This window comes from Lolium perenne, chromosome 7, assembly GCF_019359855.2.
Source record: "Lolium perenne isolate Kyuss_39 chromosome 7, Kyuss_2.0, whole genome shotgun sequence".
Classification (NCBI taxonomy): domain Eukaryota; kingdom Viridiplantae; phylum Streptophyta; class Magnoliopsida; order Poales; family Poaceae; genus Lolium; species Lolium perenne.
The window spans coordinates 208639765-208667000 of NC_067250.2; the positions used below are offsets into that span (position 1 = coordinate 208639765).

General features: G+C 43.7%; 3 protein-coding genes and 1 long non-coding RNA gene across 4 annotated transcripts; 1 reads left to right on the plus strand and 3 right to left on the minus strand.

The window, feature by feature from the left end:
* Positions 1-1477: 1477 nt before the first annotated feature.
* LOC127312350 (UPF0481 protein At3g47200-like) lies at positions 1478-2842 on the minus strand. The gene has a single exon (XM_051342885.2). The coding sequence runs from the start codon at positions 2819-2821 to the stop codon at positions 1532-1534; it is 1290 nt and encodes a 429-aa protein (XP_051198845.1). The 5' UTR covers positions 2822-2842; the 3' UTR covers positions 1478-1531.
* Positions 2843-3857: 1015 nt separating this feature from the next.
* Positions 3858-19043, plus strand: LOC139833833 (mitogen-activated protein kinase kinase kinase 17). Its single transcript, XM_071824184.1, has 2 exons — positions 3858-4192; positions 19013-19043. The coding sequence occupies exons 1-2, from the start codon at positions 3858-3860 to the stop codon at positions 19041-19043; spliced, it is 366 nt and encodes a 121-aa protein (XP_071680285.1).
* Positions 19044-20268: 1225 nt separating this feature from the next.
* Positions 20269-21558, minus strand: LOC139829831 (UPF0481 protein At3g47200-like). Its single transcript, XM_071824185.1, has one exon. The coding sequence runs from the start codon at positions 21556-21558 to the stop codon at positions 20269-20271; it is 1290 nt and encodes a 429-aa protein (XP_071680286.1).
* A 400-nt stretch (positions 21559-21958) lies between these two features.
* Positions 21959-23694, minus strand: LOC127314363 (uncharacterized). Its single transcript, XR_011748539.1, has 2 exons — positions 23586-23694; positions 21959-22749 (listed from the first exon to the last, which is right to left on the minus strand). It is a non-coding gene; the product is annotated as an uncharacterized lncRNA (long non-coding RNA).
* Between the last annotated feature and the right edge of the window lie 3542 nt (positions 23695-27236).

The following is a 27236-nucleotide window of genomic DNA, read 5'->3' on the forward strand; positions in this document are numbered from 1 at the left end:
TGGGCTTATGCCGTCGGCCTTGGGAACACCCAAGTCGCCGTGCCGCCCAACAAATTATATCCTAGGTCAGCCACTCAAGATGAGTGTTTCCTATTTGACGCCTGCTGCGCCCGTTAGTGCGCTCACGGGTACGTCATGTTATACAGCGAGCAGATAAGTGGGTCAGCCCTGTTTGGCAGCCTCCAGGAGGAAGAAGAGACGTGAGAGGAAGAAGAAGACAAGGGATCGGAGAGGAAGAAGAACACCACGCGAGCACACGCTGACGACGGGGACGACGACGCGGCTAGCCGCGGTTTTGCTGGCGAGGCGAGGAATGGAAGTTAGGGTGGGGATGTGGGTGGGAGTAGCTCGTCGGCGACATAGGGCTTAGGGTTTGGGGTGTGGGGTGCTCACCGGCATCAGAGTTGGGGGGTTTAGAGGAAGGTATGGGCGGCGGCAGACCGGGGGCAGGGGCTGTTCGAGGAGGGTGGTGCGACGAGAAGACGTGGGAGCGATGCCGTCCGCGGGTGGTGGAGACAAGCGGTCCGGCCGACGGCTGCAGCGGGGAGGGCGACACGGCGAGCTACGGTAAGAATGGGGATGGAAACGAAGATGGAGACAAGGAGGTGGGGGTGGTGGGCCATGGCCCACGTGTCGGATCGTACAGGTGTTTCGGCCATCGCCGACGCTAAACTCGTCGAATACGATCACCCCCCCCCCCCCCCCCCAAGATGTTGGTAATCATCTGCATGTACGGTTCACACAGGCGGATGGAAATCACTAGATGAGAACCAATTTCAAAGCCTCTTTAGCACTTATGATTTTGTGAAAAGATTTCTTGATGACCTAGGGAAAATTGGTGATTTTTTTATTACAGTGCAAGGTTAACGTGCCCGAGCTGCTGGAGTAGGTGCGACTTTCTAAAGATCGATGAAATCAATGTCAATGGGGTTGTTGCTGTAAGTGTTGTTTGTAGAGATGATAACGGAGTGTTTCTAGGCCCTTCGTTGAGGATGATCAACGGTGTGAGTGACCCTGCAACCTTAAAAGCTATGGCATGTGCTGAAGTCCCTGTGCTAGTTGAGTATTGAACTGATGCACCAGGCAAGTTTTTAAAAAGTCTGCTGATGAAAAGATTAGTTAAGCTATATATTTTAACACTCCTCCTCGCGTCTACGGCTTTAGGCTGGTCATGGTCTATTTTTATATTTTAACATTCCCTCTCACGTTTAAACTGCACTATTTTATACAATAAAATGATGGAAGTAATGTAGACCAAACTAAGCTACGAGCTAGCAAGTATGAAAGTACAATACAAACTACGGATCAGTGCAAAAGTCTATACTTAACGAAGTTTTTTGTCCAAAAGGGGAAACTCCGGCCTTTGCATCGACGTACGGAACCTTACACTGTATGGAGTAACATAATGGACATACATAATACAACACATTATTTTTCGGTAAGAAGAAAACATAACATGGTACAACATTCACCTCAACACGACTCGATGTCTCGACGGAAACAACATTCACAGTGCATGCATAAACCTTTGCTACGGCTGATGTTGCTTGAGAGACATGAGAGTTTTGAAGATTCCGACGAGCACACTAGCAATAGAGAGGAAGGCGACGATGGCCTTGAAGTTGTTGTAGACGAACCTATGAATGGCGATCCGGACGGGCCTCTCACGCTTGTAGTCATGGACCTTTGAGAGGAGGACGAAGTAGCGATGACCCAGGCGCAGGTGCCGAGCGAGGCCCTTGAAGAAGTCCACCATCTCTCGATTGCTCAAGAAGCTTTTTAGGAGATGCTTGGCTCGAAGCTCGTGCACGTCCTCCTCCTTGTCCATGAGCATCGCCAGGAGGGAGAGGTAGGAGCTGATAACAAAGCCATCGTTGGGATAGCGGGTGGAGGTGCAAGCCTCGAACGCCGCCATGTTGACGAACCAGCAGGCAGTGATGTCGTTCAGGAACAATGGCTTCAGGGACAGCTCGCCGAAGATGCGGCGTTTCTGGATGCTCATGTCCGCGAAGAAGCCGGTCTTGTGGTTGCTGGCGATCAGATGGATGCCCATTTCCGCGAGCTCAATGGCACTGCTAGCCACCGGACAGGACGTGAGCTCGTAGCTTATGTCTTCCGTACTCATGCTGTTTATGTGATAGTATCGCAGGAGCCCAAGGATATGCGGTTGCGGTGGCCTGTAGGTCTCATCCACAAATAACCCACGATCACTAATGTCATAAAATGCTGTCTCTTCAGAGACGAACTCGAACACACCTACACTCCCAAATTCCATGAGAGTCTCCAGCACCAGCCAGGGAAGCTGGTTCTCGAGTAGAAAGATGTCCCTCAGCATGCACGGACCTGTGGACAAGACCATGCTATTCATTAGTAGAGCACGTTCCTCCTCAACTGTATCACTCGAGCCCAAGTGCATATACTCCAGCAGGAAGCAACCATCGAGGAACATCATCGCTGCAAACTCCGCGTCGCCGAAATGCACGACGTCGGCATAGCACCTGCGGGCATCTGCGACGATGGAGAGAATCTTGCCGTGGACCTCCTCGACTGAGTGGCCCGACCGTGCGCAGAAATCGTGGGCCGCCGCGTGCTTCACCTCCTCCGCCTCTTGCAGATGGGGTAAGCCATGGTGGTAGGGGCCGAGGGCCACGAAGCTCGGGACGATGTAGCGGTCGCCGATCGACCTTAGGCCCCGCGGGAACCTATGGAGCTTGGTTCCGATCCTAGAGAAATCGGCATCGAGTCTCTCATTCGTCATCCTCACCTTCTCTCCGATAGGTATTCTTGTTTCCTGTACGCCATGGCTATTACTATTGTTCATGGTGTTTGCCAACTCGGCCGGTTGTGTATGTAGGTTTTGTTTAGCTAATTTATTAATTGAAACCAGCCTACATACCCAGCATATATATAAAGGAAGAATGCTATTGCCGAACCATGTTCTTAATTTACTCGACTTTACACCAATGAAAATCTTAACAAAGAGCTTACGTGCACTGGAGGCCTTCAGATATGTTCTTTCCTCAAGTGAAGCGTGATTCTTTCAATAAACTTTGTACTCACCAGTCTTTTGCACATGCTTGTGTTCCGTAGCCTTTCTCACCATTGTTTTTTCTTCTTCAGGCGTGAGGGAGGGAGGATGCAAGCCATAGTGCGGAAGTTGCACAAACATAAAACTAGGTTTCATGCTTCAGATTCTTTTGAACTATAGCACGGCCGGATCCACACAAATATGACACTAGATCCACACAAGTATGACATTTTGGTTTATAATTATATTTTGTAGCACACCAACTATATTTGGATTTGGTAGTGTCATAAGTGGAAGGAAATAGCCAGATCAATAATAAGAAACCTTCTGAACTTTACGGAATTGAACTGAATGCTCTTGGAATTATGGCAGTTAATTGATTGATGCGTCCTGCTACATGATGGTTTTCAGTAGTTTAGGCCTCAACAATCGAATATGTGAACTATAAAGCCACAGCTCTTCACTCGGATGGACAGAATTAAGATAAAAGAAATTCCAATAGTTTCTCTACAATAAAAGTCACACTGTATCCGATTACACGGTGGAAATTACTCTTGAATAGAAGGTGGGAAGCCAACTCTTGAACTTAGAACATCTCCAGCCATGTTTCCGGGAAGGTCCTCAGGACCCCTTTTTTTTATCCGGACGGACGAAAACGGCCCAGTCACGTCCCCAGCTTCTCGTTTTCGTCCGGATTTAGGCCTAAATCCATCCGGACTCCTCAGGCCATCCTTGGTTCCCCGAGGTGCTGCCGGGCACTCCGGATGGAACTGCCACCTTCTCTCTCCTCCGCCACCGTTTCTCTCTCCCGACGCAACCAATCGAGTGGATGGCCCCGGAGGTGGCCCGCGGTGGCGCGCCCACACCCGCCTCCGACGTATGGTCGCTCGGGTGCACGGCGGTGGAGTTGCTCGGCGGGAAGCGGTCGTGGTCGGAGCTCGGCGGCGCCTTGGAAGTCGGCGAGCTATTGCTCCGCGTCGGGTTCGGCAGGAAGCGGCCCAAGCTACCCGTGCACCTGTCAGACCCCTGCCGCGACTTCGTCGACAGGTGCCTCCGCCGCGCCGCCGGCGAGCGGTGGACATGCGAGCAACTGCTGTGCCACATGTTCCTTGCCGCGGACGCTCACGACGATGACGATGCCGGCGAGTCGTTGATGACCCACAAGTATAGGGGATCGCAACAGTCTTCACGGGAAGTAAAACCCAATTTATTGGTTCGACACAAGGGGAGACAAAGAATACTTGAAAGCCTTAACAGCGGAGTTGTCAATTCAGCTGCACCTGGAAACAGACTTGCTCGCAAGAGTTTATCAGTAGTAACAGTTTTATAGCAGTAGCAGTGGTGAAATAATAACAACAGAGTAACAAAGACAGCAGTAGTGATTATAGTAAACAGCAGGATTAAAATACTGTAGGCACGGGGATGGATGACGGGCGTTGCATGGATGAGAGAAACTCATGTAAAAATCAAAACAGGGCATTTGCAGATAATAATAAAGCGGTGTCCAAGTACAAAGCAATCCATAGGCATGTGTTCCATATATAGTCGTACGTGCTCGCAATGAGAAACTTGAACAACATCTTTTGTCCTACCAGCCGGTGGCAGCCGGGCCTCTAGGAATCTACTGGATATTAAGGTACTCCTTTTAATAGAGTACCGGAGCAAAACATTAACACTCCGTGAACACATGTGATCCTCACATCACCGCCTTCCCCTCCAGTTGTCCCGATTTCTGTCACTTCGGGGCCTCGGGTTCCGGACAGCGACATGTGTATACAACTTGCATGTAAGATCATAAAACAATGAATATTATCATGAAACAATAACATGTTCAGATCTGAGATCATGGCACTCGGGCCCTAGTGACAAGCATTAAGCATAACAAGTTGCACCAATATCATCAAAGTACCAATTACGGACACTAGGCACTATGCCCTAACAATCTTATGCTATTACATGACCAATCCCATCCAATCCCTACCATCCCCTTCAGCCTACAGCGGGGGAATTACTCACACATGGATGGGGAAAGCATTGCTGGTCGATGGAGAGGCGTCGGTGGTGATGATGGCGATGATCTCCTCCAATTTCCCGTCCCGGCGGAGTGCCAGAACGGAGTTTCTGGTCCCCGAGACGGAGTTTCGCGATGTGGCGGCGTTCTGGAGGGTTTCTGGCGACTTCGACTTCCTTCTTGCGTTTTTTAGATCGAAACCTTTAAGTAGTCCAGAGGAGGGCGTCAGAGGGCAGCCGAGGGGGCCACACACTAGGGCGGCATGCCCCCCTCCTAGGCCGCGCCAGCCTAGTGTGTGGGGCCCTCGGGCCTCCACCTGGCTTGCCCTTCTGGCTCCCTGAGTCTTCTGGTAAATTAGGCCCTTTGGTATAAATTCCGAGGATTTTCCCGAAAGTTGAATTTCTGCACAAAAACAAGACACCAGAGCAATTCTGCTGAAAACAGCGTTAGTCCGTGTTAGTTGTATCCAAAATACACAAATTAGAGGCAAAACAATAGCAAAAGTGTTCGGGAAAGTAGATACGTTTTGGACGTATCAGCTCCCCCAAGCTTAGCTTATTGCTTGTCCTCAAGCAATTCAGTTAACAACTGAGTGCGATAAAAGAACTTTCACGAACACATTTGCTCATATGATGTAAATATTCTCACGATATGGCTAACACTTAGGCAGTTCATAATAAGATACATGCAAATAAGTTCATCTAATAGCTATGTCAATCATGGAAATGTACCAACAATTAATAATAAGCATCATGAATCATGTCTATAAGCAGGATTGCAATGTTCATAAAAGGGTATGATAAAGTGGTATATCGCTTGCCCGAATTTGAACAGCAAACCATAAATGCCCAGGCACCTCTGAGGTTCATAGAAAGACTAGAAATAGAGATTGTCAAAGATAAAAGCATCAAAGTTATACCACAGTCAATCATATTTTGGGACAAGCATATTATACTAAGAATGACAGTTGTGCTCTCAAGAAAGTACTCAAAGAAAGGATGGAGACACAACATAAAAGTAAAAGATTGACCCTTCGCAGAGGGAAGCAGGGATTAACATGCGCTAGAGCTTTTCATTTTTAAAACAGGAGTAAAATCATTTTGCGAGGTGTTTGCTGTTGTCAACGAATGGTAATGGGTACACCAACTACCTCGCCAACCAGACTTTCAAGAGCGGCTCCCATGAAGGACGTTATTTCTACCAGCAAGGTAGATCATCCCTCTTCTCTTTTGTTTACACACGTACTTTAGTTTTTATTATGAGTGACACTCCCCCCAACCTTTGCTTACACAAGCCATGGCTAACCGAATCCTCGGGTGCCTTCCATCAATCTCATACCATGGAGGAGTGTCTATTTGCAAAATTAAGTTGCTTACTGATGAATCAGAGCAAAACATGTGAAGAGAATTATTAATAAAGTTATTAATTGGGGCTGGGCACCCCGTTGCCAGCTCTTTTTATGAAGGTCTGTCAAAAGTAAATGACAAGGTTGAAAGATAAACACCACATACTTCCTCATGAGCTATAAAATATTAACACAAATTGAGAAGCATTTTGAAGGTTTAAAGGTAGCGCATGAGAATTTACTTGGAATGGTTTGAAATGCCATGCATAGGTATTTATGGTGGACACTTCGGAACAACTTGGTTTTCAGGGGTTTGGAAGCACGAGCAGCATTCCCGCTCAGTACAAGTGAAGGCTAGCAATAGACTAGGGAGCGACAAATCAAGAGAGCAGATCCATCATAATCATGCTTGCGGCAAAATAAATTAACGGAGGCATAAAAGTGAAACAAGAACTCTGAAGCAATGTAAATCATAGAGGCTTAATTGACTTTTGTTCAGTCATATGCATGCGTGAGCATGTGCCAAGTCGATACAAATGAATTATTCAGAGGAGGATGCCACAATGTCATACCTATTTATGAATAAAACAATGCAAGCAAACATCCATGACATGCTACTCATATTAATAAATTGGAGCTAAACATGAGAAATCATGAACTACTAGACTTTCTTAAATGACATATACCTCACATGAACCAACTAAGCATGCTCACATGGATGAGTATATGTACAAAAATGAAAACAATAGAGTTCATACCAGCCTCTCACCACAATCGAATTATCGTAGATCGTCATTATTGCCTTTCACTTGTGTAGCTTGGATAATATGAAATGAAAACCACGCTCCAGCCACCGAAGACCATTGAACTCAAAATGAACTTTACAAAACTAAAAAAGAACAGCAAATATTTTTGGTGTTTTCAAATTAGAAATAAGAACAAAGGGAAACAAGCAAACAAAGCAAAATCTTTTTGGATTTTCTTATAGCAAACCAACGATAGCAAATAAAGCAAAATAAATGCAAAAAAACAAAATAAACAAATGGTGAAGAGAAACAACAGAAATATTTTTGGTCTTTTTGTGTTTTAGGAAGGAAACAAAGCAAAAAACAAGAAAATGAAAACTAGAAGAGTCACATAAACACAAAGCAGCAGGAATTCGTCAAACTTGACAGCAGTTCAGTAATCGATTTTTAAGAAATTCTTCCGCTGCCCAAATCGAAAAGTGTTCAACTAATGAAAGTTTGATAACAACCTGGGAAACATGCAAAAAAATTGGCTTCGCAAAATAATGTTCTGGCTATTTTTGAGAATTTTTTCGGTAACAGTCCAGAATCTGTTTTCAGGCAGCACTTCCCCAAATATCATCTCCCTCTCATTAGAAAACCACTTAAGGAAACTAAACAAGTATATACAAGTATCCAGCAACCATAATATGCAAAGAATGAGTGATGCCGGTATACCTCCCCCCAAGCTTAGGCTTTTGGCCTAAGTGGAGTTCAACCCCAGCGAGGGTCGCTGTTCCACGCCGGTGGATCATACATGGCGTAGTCATAGTGAGGTCCCTGTGCAGAAGAAAAGCGTGGAGGCTCCACATGTCCAAAATGTTGATGCGAATAACTTGCTGCATCGGATGACGAGTCGAGGTGTTCCTCGGCCTCCTCCGTGTTGTCTCTTGCATGATGGCCTCCTCCCTCTATGTATGCATTCAGTGCACCTTCTGTGACTGACCAATCCTCCCTGGAATCAAGGTTAAATAGAACAGGTGCAGGCAATCTTACTAGTTTTTCAGTTTTCTTAGTTGTTCTCCAAGTTTTCTTGTAAAATGTTATCTTGTAAAACAGGTTACCCAAGTTAGATGAATCAGAAACAAATTCATGTTTAATCATTGAGACTATGTCAAGTTTCTCTATGGGAAGTTGAATATCAAGATGGTGAGGTTCTACACCATGCATAGCTAATAAACGAGAGGCGATAAGACCTCCACAAATTCCACCCTTCTCACGGTTAGTAGCAAGTCTATAAGCTATCAACGCACCCAAATTATAAGCCTTATTACTTTGCAATGCGGCAGCTAGAAAAGCTATATCCTGGATAGATAATTTACTTGCATTCTTTCTAGCAAGAACGCACTTAGTAATGAAATAAGCAAAGTAGCGAATAGCTGGGAGTTGAATGCTACTGATTTTACCACCATCCTCTGAGAAGCTCCTTCCATGACAAATCATCTCGAAGAGGTTCAAGAGCTCTCACGGCGATCCCCTTATCTTCTCGCATGATTCCCATTGCGGCACTCTAATTGCTGTACAAAAATCATCGAATGGTAAGTTGACAGTTTTATTATAAATTTTGTATTGAACCATGGGGTTAGATTGCGACCAATTGAACTTAAAATCCTGCACAACAGACATAGCCAATTTTGCATATCGGCATGGTTCTCCGTCAACAAAATCATTCAACCCTGCACGAGAAATTAGATTCTGAACATCTCCCAAGATTCCTGCACTTCTCATGAAATCTGTGCACGGGTAGTAAGAGGGGTATACTCCCTCTTCGCGGTTCACTCTCATGACTTGTTGCACCTCCAATTCTTGTTGGTTTAGTTGATGTCTATTCCACTCCATTTTCTGAAATTTTCAACAATCATTATAATATTTGATTTGGTGACATATAATTGAGGGAAACTACTATAGGAACTTGCTAGAGTGCTAATCATGCATCAAAACTAGTTTCTACAACTTAGAACAAGCATGCAAGCTCACTAAACATGTTACCTACAGCAGCAAAATATTCAAGATATACTCAACCAAACAAAATTCTACTTGGATAATCGGAGGAGTCACATACCGGAGAGCAAATGTGCCAAATTTCAGACATAAATCTGGGCTGAGCAAAGAGATCGAGAAATCTTGAGCTCTTGAGCAGAAACGCGAGTGAGAGAAAGCTGGTGCGAGTTTTTTCGGGAGAGAGAAGAGAGTGGGAGGAAGAGATGAAAAAGTGGGGCAAAGGGGAGCCCACACGCCAGGGTGGTGCCCCCCCCCCCCCCCTTGCTAGCCGCGCCGGCCTGTGGGGTGCCACCCTGGGGTGCCCCACTGGTCATCCCCAGGTGCTCCCAGGTGCGTCTTCGAAAAATAGGACCAACAATATAATTTTTGTGAATTTTTGAAAACTTTGAAAAATGCATATTTCTGGGTATTAAGTTTATTATTACTGGACAGGAAAAGATTTTGAAATTTCTAATTAACTAAAGAACTTTGCAAAACAAAAGTGCTACAGCAATTAGAACAAGTGGAGAAAGAAAGAAATGTTGTTTACCTCCTCTATGCATATAAAAAGTATTTGTTAACAAGGTTGATCAAGTCCTGCCACCAAATAAATTTTACATAGCATAAGAAGAAATAAACCTCAAATCAATCATGTTACCTTGAATTGTATTGATATGGATCCAATCATAAGATTTTGATATCCTTCTTTAGGCTCATATATAGGACAATCAATAGTTCCAACTTTGATAGTTCTCACATTAGAAATAGTATTAACTCCACATACTTTATCAATCCTCTTGGGGAAATAGACGGTATGCTCCTTGTCATCCACATTAAAAGTAACTTTTCCTTTATTGCAATCAATAACAGCCCCTGCGGTGTTAAGAAAAGGTCTCCCAAGAATAATAGACATATTATCATCTTCAGGCATTTCCAACACAACAAAATCAGTTAATATCAAACAGTTATTAGTAACTTGAATAGGAACATCCTCACATATACCAACAGGAATAGCAGTAGATTTATCAGCCATTTGCAAAGATATATCAGTAGGTATCAACTTATCTAAATAAAGTCTCTTGTAAAGAGAAAAAGGCATAACACTAACACCCGCTCCCAAATCACACAGAGCAGTTCTAACATAATTATTCTTAATTGAACAAGGAATAGTCGGAATACCTGGGTCGCCCAACTTCTTTGGAACTTTGCCATTGAAAGAGTAATTAGCAAGCATAGTGGAAATCTCCTCATTAGGAATTTTCCTTTTGTTAGTGACAATATCTTTCATATACTTTGAATAAGGAGGCAATTTAATAGCATCAGTCAAAGGGATTTGCAAGAATAAAGGTTTCATCCAATCGCAAAATTTATTATAGTGTTCTTCTTCCTTTGATTTTAGTTTCTTAGCAGGAAAAGGCATTTGCTTTTGGACCCAAGGTTCCCTTTCATTACCATGTTTCTTAGCAATAAAATCTTCTTTAGTATACTTTTTATTTTTAGCATGCTTTTCAGGTTCATCTTCAACTTCTTCTTTATCAGAAGCATCATTCTTATCATTATCATTATCATGCTCATTACCACTTTCAGTTTAAGCATCAGAAATAGAAATACTATTAGGATCATTAACAGGTTCAGAGGATTCTACAACATTTTTATGTTTCTTCTTCTTTTTCTTAGAAGGAGCACTAGTTTCAATTCGTTGAGAATCTTGTTTAACTCTTTTGGGATGCCCTTCAGGATATAGAGGATCCTGGGTAGAGACACCGCCTCTAGTTGTTACTTCATAAGCATGTTTCTCTTTAGAATTATTATTTTTTAACAAGTCATTTTGCACTTTAGTGAGTTGATCAATTTGAGTTTGAACCATTTGAAAATGTTTAACAAGCATCTTAACATCATTGGAGGTTCTCTCCACAATATCATGCAAATTGCTAATAGCTTGAGAATTTTCCATTAGATGATTCTCTACTCTCATATTAAAATTTTCTTGTTTAACAATATAATTATCAAACTCATCTAAGCATTGAGCAGGAGGTTTTGAATACGGAATATCTTCCCTAGTAAAGCGTTGAAGAGAGTTTACCTCAATCATGGATGAAGGGGGAATTATCTCACATATATCTTCTATGGGAGGTAAATTTTTCACATCTTCGAATTTAATACCTTTCTCCTTAAGAGATTTCTTGGCTTCCCTCATATCTTCATCATTTAATTTAATTAAACCCCTCTTCTTCAATATTAGTATCGGAGTTGGTTCAGGTGTAGTCCAATCATCATGATTCCGGCCTATTTTAGCCAATAATTTTTCAGCTTCGTCTGGAGTTCTTTTCCTGAAAACACAACCAGCACAACTATCCAAATATGCTCTAGACTCAACGGTTAGTCCACTCTAAAATATATCAAGTAAATCATGCTTTTCCAAATCATGTCCAGGTCGAGCTCTGATAAGAGAGCAAAATCTTGCCCAAGCTTCAGGCAATTTCTCTCCATCTTCCTGGTCAAAGCTATAAATTTTCTGTAAAGCAGCATGTTGAGCACTAGCAGGAAAGTATTTCCGAAAGAAAACATTAAGCAAATCACATGGACTTTTAATAGAACCAGGAGGCAAATTATTATACCAAGTTTTAGCATCATCCTTTAATGAGAAAGGAAAATTTTTAGCAACGAAATAAGTACGCATCTTGACATCATCAGAAAACAAGCTACTCATAGAAGAAAGTTCATTCATGTGTTCTACAGCACTTCCTTTTTCAGTACCACAAAAGGGTGTTTTCTCAACAATAGCTATATGAGATAGATCAAGAGAAAAATCATAATCTTTATCCTTAATGCATATAGGAGATGTGGCAAATTTAGGATCAGGAGATAGCTTATATCTAACAGTATATTGTGCGAGAAACTTTTTAATTTTTCTTGCATCAGCAGTAGCATTGCATCTATTAATAAAATCATCATCAAGTTCCAAATAATCTTCATCAGGATCATCACTAGAATAATCAACAGACTCAGGTGAATTAACAGGTGTAGCAGCATTAGGAGTTTCAGTATTTTCTATTTGTCTAGACCTAGCAATTGTAGCATCTAGAAAAGATCTCAATGAATCACTATCATCAAGCACAGCAGAAACATCATCAATATTATGAGAGTTTTCAGATTCAGCAGAAGTACCAGCAAGTGAAGCTTGCGGTGGTGAAACAAGTTGACTCATCACAGATGGTGAATCAAGAGTAGCAGAGGTACTCAGAGTTGTACCTTTTCTTGTAGTGGATGGTAATATGGCGACTTTAGGATCGCGAGATTTACCCATGATGGAGAATTTGCAGCGAACAATATCAATCCAAGTGAACCTTCAAATAAAGCTATGCTCCCCGGCAACGGCGCCAGAAAATAGTCTTGATGACCCACAAGTATAGGGGATCGCAACAGTCTTCGCGGGAAGTAAAACCCAATTTATTGATTCGACACAAGGGGAGACAAAGAATACTTGAAAGCCTTAACAGCGGAGTTGTCAATTCAGCTGCACCTGGAAACAGACTTGCTCGCAAGAGTTTATCGATAAGTAACAGTTTTATAGCGATGGCAGTGGTGAAATAACGAAAGAGAGTAACAAAGACAGCAGTAGTGATTATAGTAAACAGCAGGATTAAAATACTGTAGGCACAGGGATGGATGACGGGCGTTGCATGGATGAGAGAAACTCATGTAACAATCAAAGCAGGGCATTTGCAGATAATAATAAAGCGGTGTCCAAGTACAAAGCAATCCATAGGCATGTGTTCCGTATATAGTCGTACGTGCTCGCAATGAGAAACTTGCACAACATCTTTTGTCCTACCAGCCGGTGGCAGCTGGGCCTCTAGGGCCTCTACTGGATATTAAGGTACTCCTTTTAATAGAGTACCGGAGCAAAGCATTAACACTCCGTGAACACATGTGATTCTCACATCACCGCCTTCCCCTCTGGTTGTCCCGATTTCTGTCACTTCGCCATCCCCTTCAGCCTACAGCGGGGGAATTACTCACACATGGATGGGGGAAGCATTGTTGGTCGATGGAGAGGCGTCGGTGGTGATGATGGCGATGATCTCCTCCAATTCCCCGTCCCGGCGGAGTGCCAGAACGGAGTTTCTGGTCCCCAAGACGGAGTTTCGCGATGTGGCGGCGTTCTGGAGGGTTTCTAGCGACTTCGACTTCCTTCTTGCGTTTTTTAGATCGAAACCTTTAAGTAGTCCAGAGGAGGGCATCAGAGGGCAGCCGAGAGGGCCACACACTAGGGCGGCGCGCCCCCCTCCTGGGCGGCGCCGGCCTAGTGTGTGGGGCCCTCGGGCCTCCACCTGGCTTGCCCTTCTGGCTCCCCGAGTCTTCTGGTAAAATAGGCCCTTTGGTATAAATTCCGAGGATTTTCCCGAAAGTTGAATTTCTGCACAAAAACAAGACACCAGAGCAATTCTGCTGAAAACAGCGTTAGTCCGTGTTAGTTGTATCCAAAATACACAAATTAGAGGCAAAACAATAGAAAAAGTGTTCGGGAAAGTAGATACGTTTTGGACGTATCAGTCGTCACCACGAGCGGTCCTTGACTGGGCGGCAGCGGCGGATTCGGACTCCGATGTGTCGTCCAGCTGCTTGGAGGCCGACATGGATGAGGGCGTCGAGGCCAGGCCTCCGCGCCGCCGGCCACGCAACATGCCGCCAGCCATGCAACAGGTCGAACACCTCACGGGCTTCTTCACGAGCATCGTGTGTGGGGAGACGGCTGGAAAATCGTTGCTCCCCATGCCAAAAATAGTTCCAATCCGGACCAATTTCTACCCGGATTATGCCCCGGGAGCCTTCAACGGCTGAAGATGCTCTTAGTCACAGAGTATGCAAAGACAATGATTTTCCATCCTTTTCGTTTGAGTTTATCCGTCGTCCAAACTCTGTTTTGAAGAATCAACCATGTGAATATTTTGCACCTAGGGAAACTGGGGTCATGGTTTCCAAACCAAAGAATGCATGACGTATTTTCCGTGTCCCAAAAATTACATCCTATAAGTTGACCTTGATGAATAAAATTCATTGTTGGTTAGCTTCCAAGAGATCGTGCCCGGGGTTGTCTTGGTCAAAGTGGACGGAGTCTATCAATTCCTAGAGCTTGCAAAATTGACCGATATCATCGGTGTAAAGCCCATTTTGAGTTTTGATTCTTGATCAGGACACCCAAGAATCATTTTTCATACCTAGCTAACTGATCATTCTTTTGGAGATGTAAACAATGAGCAGGACATCTTTAGGTCGGATGCAACATGGAGTCAAGATGCCTCCCAAAAAAAGCGCTTTCTTCCCACTCCCTAAATCCTTGCACACCTCAAGATCAAGAGATTTTCTCAGCGACCACAAAGGCCTGCCCATGGTTTGGCGTCATCAACCCATTCGTGTCTCATACAAAGGGTGGAAGCAAATATTTTGAGGTTGAGAATCTCAGGACCTCCATAATCTTTGGGCTTGCAGACCCTCTCCCAACTGACTTCGCATTTTCCTTTGGTGAAAGTATCACATGATGCCCACAAAATACTATTCTCATGCTATCAATTTACATTAGCACCTCCATCTTGTCATGCTCGGTGATGAAGTAAATGGAAATGCTAGTGATGACCGTCTGATACGTGCATTTTGCATCATCATTATTGTTACATATAGGATTAGTTTTTATTGTTATTTGCCTTCATACATTGTTATTTATGCATCTTTAGATGATTTCCGGAACTTTCCTATAAAGTCTCCTTCATTGGCATTTAATTCTTGGGAGGTAGAAAACCTCATTTTTCGTATTTTATTTATTTCAGGACTTTCTGGATCGCTAAAAATCAAGGGAATAATATCTGATTAGTTTTCACCCGAAGAAAAGTCTGTGAGCGAAAGAACCACAAGAGAGGGGCCACGAGGTGCGAACGGCACCACGTGGCGCGCCCAAACAGATAGGGCGCGCCACCCAGGCCTGTTTGCTCCTCGAGCGTCGCCTCGGGCCCCCTTTTTTATACCAGAAACTCCATGAAAAAACCTAAACCATATTTTTTACGAGATTTATTGAAGCGGCAGCGGAGGCAAAAGTACTCTCCTACTCCGGGAGAGGGCAGATCATGTTGCACTGGTGCCTCCGGTGAAGGGAAAATTGACGCCATCGACATCCTCACTCCTCCTTGGCTTGGGAGGAGGCATCTCCATCAACATCTCCATCAGTACCATCATCACCACCATCTCCATCTACGAGTTCAACGTCATCTCCCTCATAGTTTGTGTTGAATTGAACCCCAGATATTGTTTTTAGTGCTATTGCATGTTCGTGATTGGTACTTTGTCATTATTTGGTGAGGAGATTATATATTCATATTGTGTTGTACTCAATATACCTCTGGTATGTATCATGTTTGACATTTGTGAGTAGTTCCCCACGTTTCTGGGGACATAGGATGATCTAGTTATGATTCTATATGATGTGCAATGAGTATTTGATCAAGTTTTCTATCTTTTATGTTGTTTAATAATTATTTTATGCGAACGTTGACTGCATATTACTTCACCTATATGGGCTCATAGGGATGCACTTTAATGTAATGCATTAGTGTTGAAGGGTCAGAATGACAGAAACCGTATTCCAACACTATGGGTTGCATTAGAGGGGTTTACGTCGGGGACCCCATATTTTATAGCTATGATGGGACATTTATGTCTTAATGATTCCTATACTCGCTCATGAAAATGGCTCTAGGACCCATCATAACGGGTGCATTTTCTCATATTTATGGCTGCACCTAATTAAGGCTCCGCCCCTAATTGAATAAAGCTTGACAAAATATTTACCGCATTGTTTAGAACTCAGATACTAGTGAATTCATGCCGCCCTCGGAAACTTTATTCTCATATAAGCACACACACACTTGAACTTGTCCTCTTGTTGCATAGAGGATTGGGCTTTTCTCTCATCGAGAGCATTTACTTATTTTCTATTTACTTTCCGCACTTTATTTTTATTGCAAACTATACACACAAAAACACCAAAACTGCTACTTTATTATTACTTCTCTCTTGCCGATTCTGCTAACCAATACCTTTAGCTGCTCGTGGGTTCGACAACCTTTCTTATTGAAAAGTACTACAATTGATCTCCTGCACTTGGGAGCCATCAAGACACTTTTTTGGCGCCGTTGCCGGGGAGCTTAGCGCTATTGGTAAGTGAATGGTAAGGAAGCTTTTACTGTTTTTATTATTTCCTATTTGTCTCATCATGGGTTCGTCTATCCGTGATGAGAATGATTTGATTTGATAAGATTACGCTTATGTTCAATCTCTAGAAGAAAATTATTATATCTAACTCTTTATGGTAATGCTCGCATATGGTTTAGATCTCTAGATATTAAATGACGTCTTGACTGGGAATTATTGAGGAAGGCTTTCGACACCAAGTTTTATACTCCTAAAGAAGCTTATGATGATTGTTGTGATATTTATAATTTTTGGCCTCATCTTGGAGAAAGTATTGCTCAAGCTTGGGGGAGCCTTAATAAACTCATCTGTAAGAATCCTTGTCATGGTATTCCTGATAGTATTATATTGATAAACTTCTATGTGAGGCTTCCCTAGCATCATAGAGATTTTCTGGATAATTCATCTGAAGGGAGTTTTACTAATAGAACTCAACAAGAAGCAAGTAATTTATTGGATACTATTGCTAATAATTCGGCTGCATGGGATCTTGATAAAGGTAACGAGCCTCGTTTTGATTTTGAATATGCATGTGTAGAGAATTTCTCTACTACTATATTGTTTGAAGGACTAAAAGATAGGTTTGGTCTTGATCCTCATATTTTAGTAGAAGTTTCTAAATATTTTGCTAACCATTTGAATGTTCCTAAGAAAGGATTCAAGGTCTTTACTGAACCTCTTAAGACTTCATCATATATTGCTAAAGTTCAGAAACAGGTTCAACAAACTTCATCAGTTATTATAGAAACTAAACTAGATGAAATAACTAAGTAAAAAAATTAAAGAGATTGATTGTTTTTAGTGTTTTGGATGCAAATAAGAAAAGCAAATATATTGTTGGATAGATGAAGCTGAATTAATTAATGAAAAAGCCTTAGTCTTTCATCTTTTCATCGTCGGTCCAGGTCTTGGCATCTTTCTTAGCAAATCCATCAAGAGCTTCATCCAGATCAGAAGATTGGGTAAGGATCGCCCTCATCTTCACTTGCCATAGAGAAAATCTCGTGGTATAATCCAGCTGCGGTAGATCGAACTTCAAAGAAGACATGTCGCAAAACCATAGATTGAAACAAGGGCTCTGATACCACTTGTTATAAAAGCGACAAGCAAATAACGAAAAACGATAAAGAAAGACGCAGCGGAGACATGAGATTTAACGTGGAAAACCCCTTCCATCACAGAAGGAGAAAAAACCATGGGCGCCAGCCAGAAAATACTTCACTATATCGGGGAGTGTTTATAAACGCCGTGGGTTATCTTATAATCTGATAAGCCCTAGCCGGCGGCTTACAAGATGTATATATAGGCGGTGGCAACGGGCCTCGCTCCGCTCGTAGAAATTAGCCTCCCTTTAGTATATGAATTTGGATCACAATATAACAGGCACAAGCAAGAAGCCCTAAGATTATCCATTACCATAACTTATACCCTAGAATTTCCTTTGTGTTCGCTTTGTATTTGTTCATCATACAATTCAACATATGGATTTTATGACTGTAACTGCAGCAGCCTAATTCTATCTTCAAAGAAGAAACTGCACCTCTCTGGAGAAGATGTAAGATCATCGGCTTTGGATTCCATATAAGGAGATGATGGCATTCTGCACTCCTCCAACCTCTGCAATGCTGTGGTTTTCCATGAATAGATATGGCACCTGTGTGCAAACACTATCACCTGATCGGATGATCAAGAACTCTGTGTTGGCCAGTTCATGCGTGTCAGTACTATGATTCGCGAAAAAACTATGATTCTTCTGTAACCCAAATAATAATAAAACATATCACCTAAGATAAAAATCTTTTTTCTGGCTTCTAGTTAATGACCGGTTAAACACAAAGGACATGCTAATAAGGAAAAGCTTCAATCCAAATGACCATGGTCTATGCCAAATCTGTGACAATGGGCCGTTGGAAACCAGGAACCATCTTTTTTGGAGCTGCAGTTTCAGCAAGCAATGCTGGCAATCAATCAACATCTCTCTAGATGACAGTCTAGAAATCCCTCAGATGATTACCACTGCAAAACATAACTTTGGATCACCCTATTTCTTTGAAGCTTTTGCCATGGCTTGCTGGAATATTTGAAAGCAGAGGAACACACTCGTTTTTGATAATTTAGCACCTTCTATTAGATCTTGTTCCTTTTCCTTCAAAAGAGACATCTTCCTTCTTTCTTACAGAATGAAGGATGATCTGAAATCTCCTCTCTTTTCCTGGCTAGACTGTCTGTAGTTTCTTTTGGCTATGCCCTGGGCTACGCCCTTTTGTATATTCTCATCTCTCTTGTACATAGATTTCTCTTTTAATAAAATTTTACTGTCGGGGCCTCTCCTACAGTTGTCAGCTCAAAAAAAACATATGAATCTCCATATTCACAATTATTTTACCTCTAACGATGTGTGTATGTTTTGTTAAATTATGAACCTACAATTCTATAGCTCTGGCCGCAACTAATGACTGACAAGATTAGCTACTCTTTCCAAATATTTGTAAGTAGGCTACTGCTCTGCCAACAGTCATACACTCACCAATTGCTTGAAGATACCATACGTTCATTTCCCATCATATTTCTTCCCTTGCTTCTTTCAATTAAACATTTCCATTAGCTTTTGCCTGCAGATGGATCAGTTTAGAAATGAATCACACCTAAAGAATGTTCGGGGCAGCGATGCTGAATATGATGCTCACATAGCAGTCCACATCAAAGCACTTACTAACCCCTTCTCACGTGTATCAGCTATCATGCTTCCCGCCTTGCATCTTTCTTCTTTCCCTTCCTACAGTGTTTCCTACTTGTCCTGCAGATAGATCAATATGTCAGGGGAAACCAGGACTCTTCAAGCCACTGATCCTGAAGCTGATAAATAACAACACGAAGTACGAGGTTACTTCCCCTTCACTGGAACCTTTTTTAGAGTTCACTAATGAAAGTGGATGTCTACTGTCTACAGGGTTAAAAGAGAAGGACAAAGGGAAATGATGAAACGTTATTGAAAAAAAAAACAGACGCACTCAAACTTCACTACCAGACCCCATCAGCTGTTGTATTCTAAGGGAAATGAAAATAGAGACTAAATCAACATCCAGGTCATTTGTATAACCATTGTTCTCCATCTTTTATTGCTGAAGTTTAGAGGTTTTTTTACTTGCTTAAAACGGCACATACACACAAGCACACACTAGGTGACATAACTTTAATTATATTCTAGGAGTATTGTCTAACCACCATACCTGGCCTTATTTTCATTATAAGTTTTGTGGTACTATACGTCCACATGAGTAATTAATATGCTAACGAGTGCATGTTGACAATAGACATATGAGCTGCTGCGGTACCTGATTATTGTTTCTGTTACAATTGGACGGTCATTCTTATGCGCAGCACACCTGTTGTAACCGATATATCAAGATCGAAGTAGATAACTCTAGTCAAGATAACCAATATAACTGCAAAACAATTACAAAATAAGAGACAAATTTTGTCCAAGATAATGGCAAATCTGTAGGATACCCCCTGAGACTTTTAGGGTAACCCCATCCTAAGTACACCCTCTTTCTCGGTTTCTAAGGCTGCACATATTTTTACTATCTGTTTTGACCATCAATTAGACCAATAATATATGAGTTATGTATTCTAAAAAGTACACCATTGGGAACGTATAACTGGCATATTTTATTATTAGCATCACACCAGATTTTTTCATGACAGATGAGAGCACGAATCTCACCAAGCATTTGCATCCTGTGGTGCACAGATAGAACCACTACAACAATACAGCGTCACATCATAAGAAAGCGGCAGGATACAAAAATCAACCATCCCAAAAGCTAGTCCCCCAACTTGCACACATGCACTTGTAATATTCTAGTGCTAATTAATTTTGGTTGAGGCTTAGGAGGGTTTTGAAGATGCCGACGAGCACGCTAGCAACAGAGAGCAAGGCGACAATGATCTTGAAGTTGTGGTAGAAGAACTTATGCAGGACGATTCGCACATGCCTCTCACACTTGTACTCATCAATCTTCTCCAAGATAACGATGTAGCCGCAGCCGAGGCGCAAGTGACAGGCGAGGCCCTTGAACAAGTCTAGCATCTCCTGGTTGCTGAAGAAGCTACGCACGAGGTGCTTAGCTCGCAGCTCGTGCACATCCTCCTCCTTGTCCATCAACATGGCGATCAGGGAGAGGTACGAGCTGATGTTGTAGCCATCAGAAGGCCAGCCGGTGGACGTGCATGCTTCAAGTCCCGCCATGTTGACGAGCCAGCTAGCAGTGTAGTCGTTCAGGAATAATGGTGTCAGGGAGAGCTCACCGGCGAGGTATCCTTTCTGGACGCTCATGTCCGCGAACCATCTCTTATTACTGGCCGTTAGCTTGACTCCAATTTCCGCGAGTTCAATTGCACCACTTGCTAGTGCAAACTTTCTGATAAACGAACTCGGAACCCTCGGAGTCGGAGGCATGTTGCCTATCAGATAGTATCGGAGGAACCCAAGGAGATGTGGTGGCCTGTACCTCTTGAGTTCATTCTCAGGAAGCCTTGTTATTTGAATCCAACCGGTGTCAAAGGTAGACGCTGTGCTAACTATAAACTGGCACATAGGAATATCGGTGAAGGTCATGAGAACCTCGAGCACCAACCAAGGAAGCTGATTCTCCAGCATAAAGATGTCCCTCAACATGCAAGGCCCTGTGGATAGGACTGCCCGATTTGAGAACAATGCAGATTCTGCATACATAAAGTCATGTATATACCGGAGCAGGAAGCAACCATCCAGGAACATCATAGCTGCAAATTCGGAGTGGCTGAAACCCGAGACCGCATCTTCAGAGTAGCATCCACGGGCTTCACCTACTACAGAGAGGATCTTACCGTGGACTTCCTCAATCGAGTTGCCCGACTGCATGCAGAAGTAGTGTGCTGCTGCATGCTTGACCTCCTCTACTTCTTGCAGCTGCGGTAAGCCATGGTGGTACGGTCCGAGGGCCACAAAGCTCGGGGCGATGTAGCGGTCATGTTTGCTGACAAATCGCAGACCTCGTGGGAACCTATGGATCTTGGTTCCTATCTTAGAGAAATTGGCCTCGAGTTTCTCAGTTGTCTTCCTCACCAACTCTTGGATAGGTATCAAGGTTTCAGATGTGGCGTCCATGGCCTGGCCCATGGGACCGATCACGAGATGCAGTATCTGACTTATGCGAGCTATGCTATACAGAACACTATATATCACTCCAGAGATGAACATACATCCACGTGAGTTTCTTCAAAAATAAACTTGTACTTTGTGAGGCACGTTTCATCAATTGGTACGTAGCATTGACTAAGTATGGAAAGAACATATGGTTGTTGCATTTCCTTGTTATTTTACCCGCAGCTTTTTCTAAAGGGCTTCCTAAGATAGGCAGTTTTTTTTCCTTATTGTATAATTTGTATTTGATGCAGAAAAGAGTATGTGCCAAAACGTCAATTGAACTTTTCAACGGAGAAATATATGCCTGCTTAAAAGAAGGAAAATAAAAAATTCGAAGTGGGGTTGGTGCCAGACAAAAAATAAAGAAACTGGATTAAGGCCCAAACATGCATTCTCCTTATTCACCGGTTCATGGATCATGACGAGTCATGATTGAGAAACGATATGTAACCAAACCTCACTACCAGACTATCAATTTTTATCTCCTAATGGAATGAAAAAAATTAAAGCAACTAGATTACATCCAGATTACTCTCATGACCATTGTTTTCTTCTCTATCTGTATTACTGAACTTTCACAGGTTTGGTTACTTGCTTAACATGGAACATAGACGCAAGTTGACAGTACATGTCATAACCTTTATTATTCTCTAGTATTTCTCTAGCCACCATACCAGCCCATAGATCCATTGTAACTTCTGCTATACCAATCAGGAAAAATACGAACAACAGTACAAAATCAGGCAGGTGTAGATTGGTTTGGTGCCGTCTTTGATATTGCTGAGCCTCCTAGTAAAGAGGAGGGGAGGCTCAGTCCTCCCATAAGGAAGCCAAACTACTCGCCAGTTCAATCGCTAGACGCAGCTAGTGAAAAGAAGTGGCCGCCAAACTGTGGTCTACAACTATGTTTTCATAGGCAATAAAATACACCTACTCATGTAAGTATTATTTGATGAAAATGTGTCTGTTGTGCTCCTTCCAAAAATTCCAACAAACATGTAAAGAGGATCTTGCTTTGGCGCCTGCATTGAGCTTTTGTGGCCGCCTTCGTCAATCTTTCCCACGGATCATCGGGCAATTCATAGGCCCCTGGTACGTGCTTGAAAAGGTGATCTTGAAAGGAGGAGCTTGACGAGAATCAACTCCTTCTGGCCATCACAGGATCTGGAAAGGGATTTTCGCAAAGAGAACTTTATGCTCCGGATCGGTGTGAGCAGAGAACGCACGGGAGAGCGGGAGGGGGGGTATTTTGTGGCCACATCGATGCTCGTGATACCAATTGTCAGACTACTGTTGGGTAGGAGGATATTAAACACAGTAATCTGAACTAGATCACAATGAAATAAGGAAATGAGCTGATTTAGTAAGGGAAAGGGCAGCAGCAGACAAAGGCAAGGTAGGATTTTTTTAGGGTTTATTCAACTGTCTCCTATCCTCCCTCTCCCTTTCTGACAATTATAGTCCAGCTCAAAGCCACGAGGTTTAGTTGATGGTGATTACAGGAAGTGGCCAATTATGGCGTGAAAAGTACTTAAGTTGACATTACAAGATTAGCCGCAATATGCACTCCCGAAGCGCTAAATTGTGAACTTGTGATGACAGCCGCTGGATCCAACTGAATCATAGAGCAGGTGCACAGTGTAACTGACAGACAAACATGCGAAAACCTGACTCTCTTCTTTTTTGGCGCTGTTGGGGTGTTTGTAAAGTTTGGTCATCCGCACTCTCTTACGCTTTGTCCTCAATGAAAATGACATGGTTCTAGGTATGCTAAATAAAAAAAATGGAATAAAACATGTACAATGGCCAATGGGAGAGAGATAACTGACTACACTAAAATCCATCCGGCATTAGAGGAGAGAGAGAGAGAGCTGGAGGAGTGGCGCTAACATGCAAGCACTTTGTGCTATCTATTAAAACATTAAGTCAAGTAGTCAACTCATCAGTGATAAGAAACACATAGCAAAGTAAGCATCTGAATTGCGATATTTGAAGTATACCTTCTTAGTTCAGCTGTGAGAATGAAACTCTCTTCAAGGAAGAACACAGTTTTCATGCCCATCATCATCGGTGATTCCTGCTCATCTTCAAATGGATATGGAACCTTCAAGCCCCTCCGAGAAAAAGGATTAGCAACAATCAGAAAGAACAATGTGACAGTTAAAATGAACTCAGAAGTGCTTCTGAATCACCAAGTATAATCATGTCTTTTCAAACATAGAGATGCTCCGGTGCACACGAGAAACTGTAAACTCTGCTGTCCACAGGGAACTGATAGTCGACCTTGGACACAGTATAGGTTTCTATGAGTAGCATTAGTTGGTTTTTTTATCGTAGTAGATTCAATTGGTTGAATTGCTACTATTGTACTATGTGACATGTATTATCAGATATGACAAACACAGCAATCTAGAATGACATGCGTCTGCTGCTTAATTTTGATATCCATATATATGTAGATGAAATCAGCCACCAAAAATTAAGACAATGTTGTTGTTGTTTTTTGACATGAAAACAAGGGTTGCTGTTAACACGGAACAGATAACGGTCATACGGAGTACAAAAGTACCATAAATAATGTGAATGGAGCAAAGACGAATCATGGCCAACGAGAAGCGGGGAGACCAAAACAGAAGGGGTCGAGATTGCTCACCGGCGCTGAGGCAAGATGACGAGGTCAAGCAATCAATCAATCGAGCAGGAGGCGCACCTCCAGCAGAATTTCATCTCGCAACTACAGCTTGCGCTTGTCCTCGTGCCTCCGCCGCCGTCAGAATCAGATCAAGTGCGTGACGCCGCCGCGCGCCACCTCCCGCGTGAACCGCTGCAAGCTCGACCCCGTCCACGTCCTCTTCTCCCGCGTCCAAACTAGAATGACATGCGTTGTTGTACTTTGGGGTTGGCCGACGGCGCCCACGGTCAGGCGGGGGCGGAGACCGAGAGGGCGAGGGCGATGGTAGTACATGATCCCTATGGAAGAAGACGAGCGCATTCCAGTGTCCCGCGCGTAGGATAGGATGTGGGGACGGCGTTGAGAAGAAGACTCCTGCGGCGGCCGCGGTGGCCATGGTGGTGGACTATGGCGGCACTTGCCGGCGACGGACGGGGACGGGGATGGGTTGATGGGCTCTAAGTTTACTGTGTAAACGACGGGCCAGAAAGCTGAATAGTACTGTACTACAGTACATAGTACTAAGTGGGCTTATGCCGTCGGCCTTGGGAACACCCAAGTCGCCGTGCCGCCCAACAAATTATATCCTAGGTCAGCCACTCAAGATGAGTGTTTCCTATTTGACGCCTGCTGCGCCCGTTAGTGCGCTCACGGGTACGTCATGTTATACAGCGAGCAGATAAGTGGGTCAGCCCTGTTTGGCAGCCTCCAGGAGGAAGAAGAGACGTGAGAGGAAGAAGAAGACAAGGGATCGGAGAGGAAGAAGAACACCACGCGAGCACACGCTGACGACGGGGACGACGACGCGGCTAGCCGCGGTTTTGCTGGCGAGGCGAGGAATGGAAGTTAGGGTGGGGATGTGGGTGGGAGTAGCTCGTCGGCGACATAGGGCTTAGGGTTTGGGGTGTGGGGTGCTCACCGGCATCAGAGTTGGGGGGTTTAGAGGAAGGTATGGGCGGCGGCAGACCGGGGGCAGGGGCTGTTCGAGGAGGGTGGTGCGACGAGAAGACGTGGGAGCGATGCCGTCCGCGGGTGGTGGAGACAAGCGGTCCGGCCGACGGCTGCAGCGGGGAGGGCGACACGGCGAGCTACGGTAAGAATGGGGATGGAAACGAAGATGGAGACAAGGAGGTGGGGGTGGTGGGCCATGGCCCACGTGTCGGATCGTACAGGTGTTTCGGCCATCGCCGACGCTAAACTCGTCGAATACGATCACCCCCCCCCCCCCCCAAGATGTTGGTAATCATCTGCATGTACGGTTCACATAGGCGGATGGAAATCACTAGATGAGAACCAATTTCAAAGCCTCTTTAGCACTTATGATTTTGTGAAAAGATTTCTTGATGACCTAGGGAAAATTGGTGATTTTTTTATTACAGTGCAAGGTTAACGTGCCCGAGCTGCTGGAGTAGGTGCGACTTTCTAAAGATCGATGAAATCAATGTCAATGGGGTTGTTGTTGTAAGTGTTGTTTGTAGAGATGATAACGGAGTGTTTCTAGGCCCTTCGTTGAGGATGATCAACGGTGTGAGTGACCCTGCAACCTTAAAAGCTATGGCATGTGCTGAAGTCCCTGTGCTAGTTGAGTATTGAACTGATGCACCAGGCAAGTTTTTAAAAAGTCTGCTGATGGAAAGATTAGTTAAGCTATATATTTTAACACTCCTCCTCCTTGTTAGGGCAATATACTTGTTGTATTATCAGGGGGCCAAAGGCCACAATATATAGTACATGTACAGGTGGACATATGCAGAAAGCCCCCTAATATATGGGGAAACTACAATATACAGATATATACATCTAACACCCCCCCCCCCCCCCCCTCAAACTCATGGTGGATCCACAACACTGAGTTTGGAGAGTAAGAAATCATGCTGCGCTCGAGTCTGTGTCTTCGTAAAGAAATCCGCCAACTGCAAATCTGAAGGCACATAATGAACCGCAACAACATCATCCTGTACCTGTGCACGTGTGTAAAAAGCATCAACACCGATATGCTTGGTCAGCTCATGCTTGACCGAATCACGTGCAATACTGATAGCACCTGTACTGTCAGACAAAAGTGGAGTGGGTGTCGTAATAGAGACCCCAAAATCTGCAAGCAACCACCGTAACCAAGTCACCTCAGCAATCAACAAAGCCATAGCCCGCAACTCAGCCTCAACACTCGAACGGGAAACTGCAACCTGTTTCTTCGTCTTCCAAGCAACAAGCGAACCACCAAGAAACACACAGTAAGCAGAGAGCGAACGACGATCCGTAGGATCACTCGCCCACGTAGCATCCGAATAGCACTGGAGCTGGAGAGAGCTGGAACGGGGAAAGAAAAGGCGACGAGTGATCGTGCCACGAAGATAACGAAGAACACGGAGGAGATGACTATAGTGAACAGTGGTAGGAGATGAGACAAACTGACTCAGAATATGAACTGGATAAGAAATATCAGGACGAGTGACAGCAAGATAGACAAGACTCCCAACAAGATGGCGATGACGGGTGGGATCAGGAAGAGGATCACCATCAGTAGGACGAAGCTTAACATTAAGCTCCATAGGAGTATCAACTGTGCGCTCATCCCCAAGAGCAGCACGAGCAAGAAGATCCTGAATGTACTTTTCCTGAGAGATAGAAAAGCCATCAGAAGTGGAGGAAACCTCAATGCCAACAAAATAGCGAAGAGGACCAAGATTAGTCATAAGAAACTGATCACAAAGACGAGCCTTGACAAAGGCAATATACTCAGGATCATCACCAGTAATGATCATATCATCAACATAGAGAAGAAGAAGAGTACGTCCACGAGGAGAAGTGTGAACGAAAAGTGATGGATCATGAAGACTAGGAGAGAAACCAGCAGCAGTCACCACAGAGGCAAAGCGCTCAAACCAGGCACGAGGGGCCTGTTTGAGACCATAGAGAGAACGTCGAAGACGACAAACCATCCCATCGGGAACAGAATACCCAGGAGGAGGTTGCATGT